This window comes from Myotis brandtii, unplaced genomic scaffold, assembly GCF_000412655.1.
Source record: "Myotis brandtii unplaced genomic scaffold, ASM41265v1 scaffold123, whole genome shotgun sequence".
Taxonomy (NCBI): domain Eukaryota; kingdom Metazoa; phylum Chordata; class Mammalia; order Chiroptera; family Vespertilionidae; genus Myotis; species Myotis brandtii.
In genome coordinates, this window is record NW_005354291.1 from 13,691,142 (window position 1) to 13,693,472 (window position 2,331).

The 2,331-nt window shown below is 35.4% G+C and overlaps 1 protein-coding gene across 1 annotated transcript in view; it reads right to left on the minus strand.

The window, feature by feature from the left end:
* The window catches only part of IL22RA2 (interleukin 22 receptor, alpha 2), a 16,825-nt gene that overhangs the window by 1,564 nt on the left and 12,930 nt on the right, over positions 1-2,331 (minus strand). Inside the window, exon 4 of the mRNA XM_005859129.2 lies at positions 918-1,087. Coding sequence (XP_005859191.1) covers positions 918-1,087 — 170 coding nt within the window. The remainder of the gene's footprint in view (positions 1-917; positions 1,088-2,331) is intronic.

Here is a 2,331-nt window from a genome sequence, read left to right on the forward strand (position 1 = left end):
CCCAGCCTCTTTTTTTTTTTAAATTCTGGGATTTATTTACCTTCTATAGCTGTCACTGGAGCTGAGAGCCTGCTCCAGCTCTAAGGCCCAGCTCCAGCTCTGAGGCCATGGCTGGCTGAAAGCAGGTATCTGGGGTTTGTTTAGCTTCTATAATTGAAACATTGTTGCTTCCGGAGCTCAGAGCTGGGCTGCGGCAGGTGGGGAACCTTGGCTTCCTCCATCACTGGAGCAAGCAAGCCTCATGTTCGCTTCAGCTGCGTGGCTGCCGGCTGCCATCTTTATTGGCAGTTAATTTGCATATCCTGCTGATTAGCCAATGGGAAGTGTAGCGGAGGTATGGTTAATAATTACCATGGTCTATTATTAGATAGGATTAAACTCCTCCCCTCCACTAACCTACTTTCTACTTAACCAGTTTGAATGGGCTTCTGTTCCTTAGAACTTAAGGAACCCTGTCTTAGAAGGCCACACAAAAGAAGGAACATTCAATTAACCACCAAGTCAAAATAAAGGCACTGACAATGAATTAAAATATCATAGCAAAATGACACAAATATATAATGCTCTGACTCAAAAGCCACTTAAAAACAAGATCTGCAAAGTCTATAAAAATGAATATTTGTGGCAGTCAAATGGAATTAAATATTGTTAATACCAATCTTTAGATGTGCAGGGAAGATCAAGTGGAGACAAGCTGAGTGACTGAAAAGATACAAACACACATGCACAGATTCTTAATTTAATGCCAAGCACTAATTCCTCATCAATAAGGGTGAAGGTGAGAAGGAACTAAAAAAAAAATATCAGGAAAAATGAAAAGGAATAGAGTAACAAGAGAGAAGACATATTTTATGACTGAAATGTGAGTCAAATGAACAACAACAAAAAAACAGACTTATCTATTCATCTGAACTTACCTTTTCTAGTGAGTTGTTAATTATAAAGACTCGGTATACTAGCTCATAGTAATTTTCCATTGATACATTTTTTCCTTTTTGGTTTCTATATGGTATCTTTGGAGGATGGAGAATCACCAACAAGGATCCATTGACTTGGGTTATATTCATGCCTGGAGGACCTATTTTTGCTGGAGAAAGAATAGGAAATTTTGATAAGACATTAAAAAAATGTAATATTCCACATGGATACATTATGTATAATAAATAATTATTAAATTTAGAGATCTGGCAAAAATCATTATGAAGAGATACTGTTGATACCTAAAATATAAATATCTGAGAAATATCTTTGAAGATAATTTTTTATTTTCAAAGACTAATAGATTCTATTTCAGCTATAAGAGTACATTTATCAATCATTTCCACATGCAGTGATTGTTTAGGAAAATGAAGTCTAAAGTTTTGTTTATTGGTTATGTTTTTATTCCCTTTGTTATATCATTTAACTTATTTTAGCTGCTTTCAATATTACAATACTTGAAGTGCTGAATGGGTCAATGTTTGTTGCTTCCAAACTTGCTTTTGTCCATCTGCTTCCTTGTGCTTTTATTGTGGGCACACGTTTAAAAGTTGATACGTTCTTTTTGTTGATTTGGTTTGAATTTTGTAATTTTAAATAAACTTTTTATTGACCTATAAAACAGATCTAGACAAAAAAATAAATCACAAGGCTACAGCTCAACAAATTGTCTAGATACCACTCAGATCAAGAAACAGGACATTACTAGCACTCAGAAACCGCCTCCATGTTCCCTCTAAGTAATTAACCCCAGAAGATAACCACTATTGTCCTGACTTCTATTTACATATACATTAATTTTTAGAATCATATCATATATACTTTTTTGTGTGCCTGGCTTCTTTTACTATATACATATATAAAATTATGGGCTGAATTATGTTACCCGCAAATTCATGCGTTGAAGTCCTAACCCCTAGTACCTCAGAATGTGACTGTAGTTGGGGATGACATGACTTTAAAGAGGAAATTAAGGTAAAATGAAATCACATGGATGGTATGGATAGGCCCTAATCCAAAATGACTGGTGTCCTTATCAGAAGATGTGGACATGTGCAAGCACAGAGGGATGACTATGTGAGAACACAGCAAGAAGATAGCCAGCTATAAGCCAAGGAGAAGTATCAGAAGAAACCAACCCTTTGACACCTTGATCTTCAGAACTGTGGGAAAATAAATGTCTGTTGTTTAAGCCACCAAGTCTGTGGTATTTTGCTATGGCAGCCCTAGCAAATATAATTATAATATAATATAATATAATATAATATAATATAATATAATATCTACACTAATAAAAGACAAACATGCAAATTGACTGTACCTTTGCTACGCCTTAAGCCACGCCCACCAGCC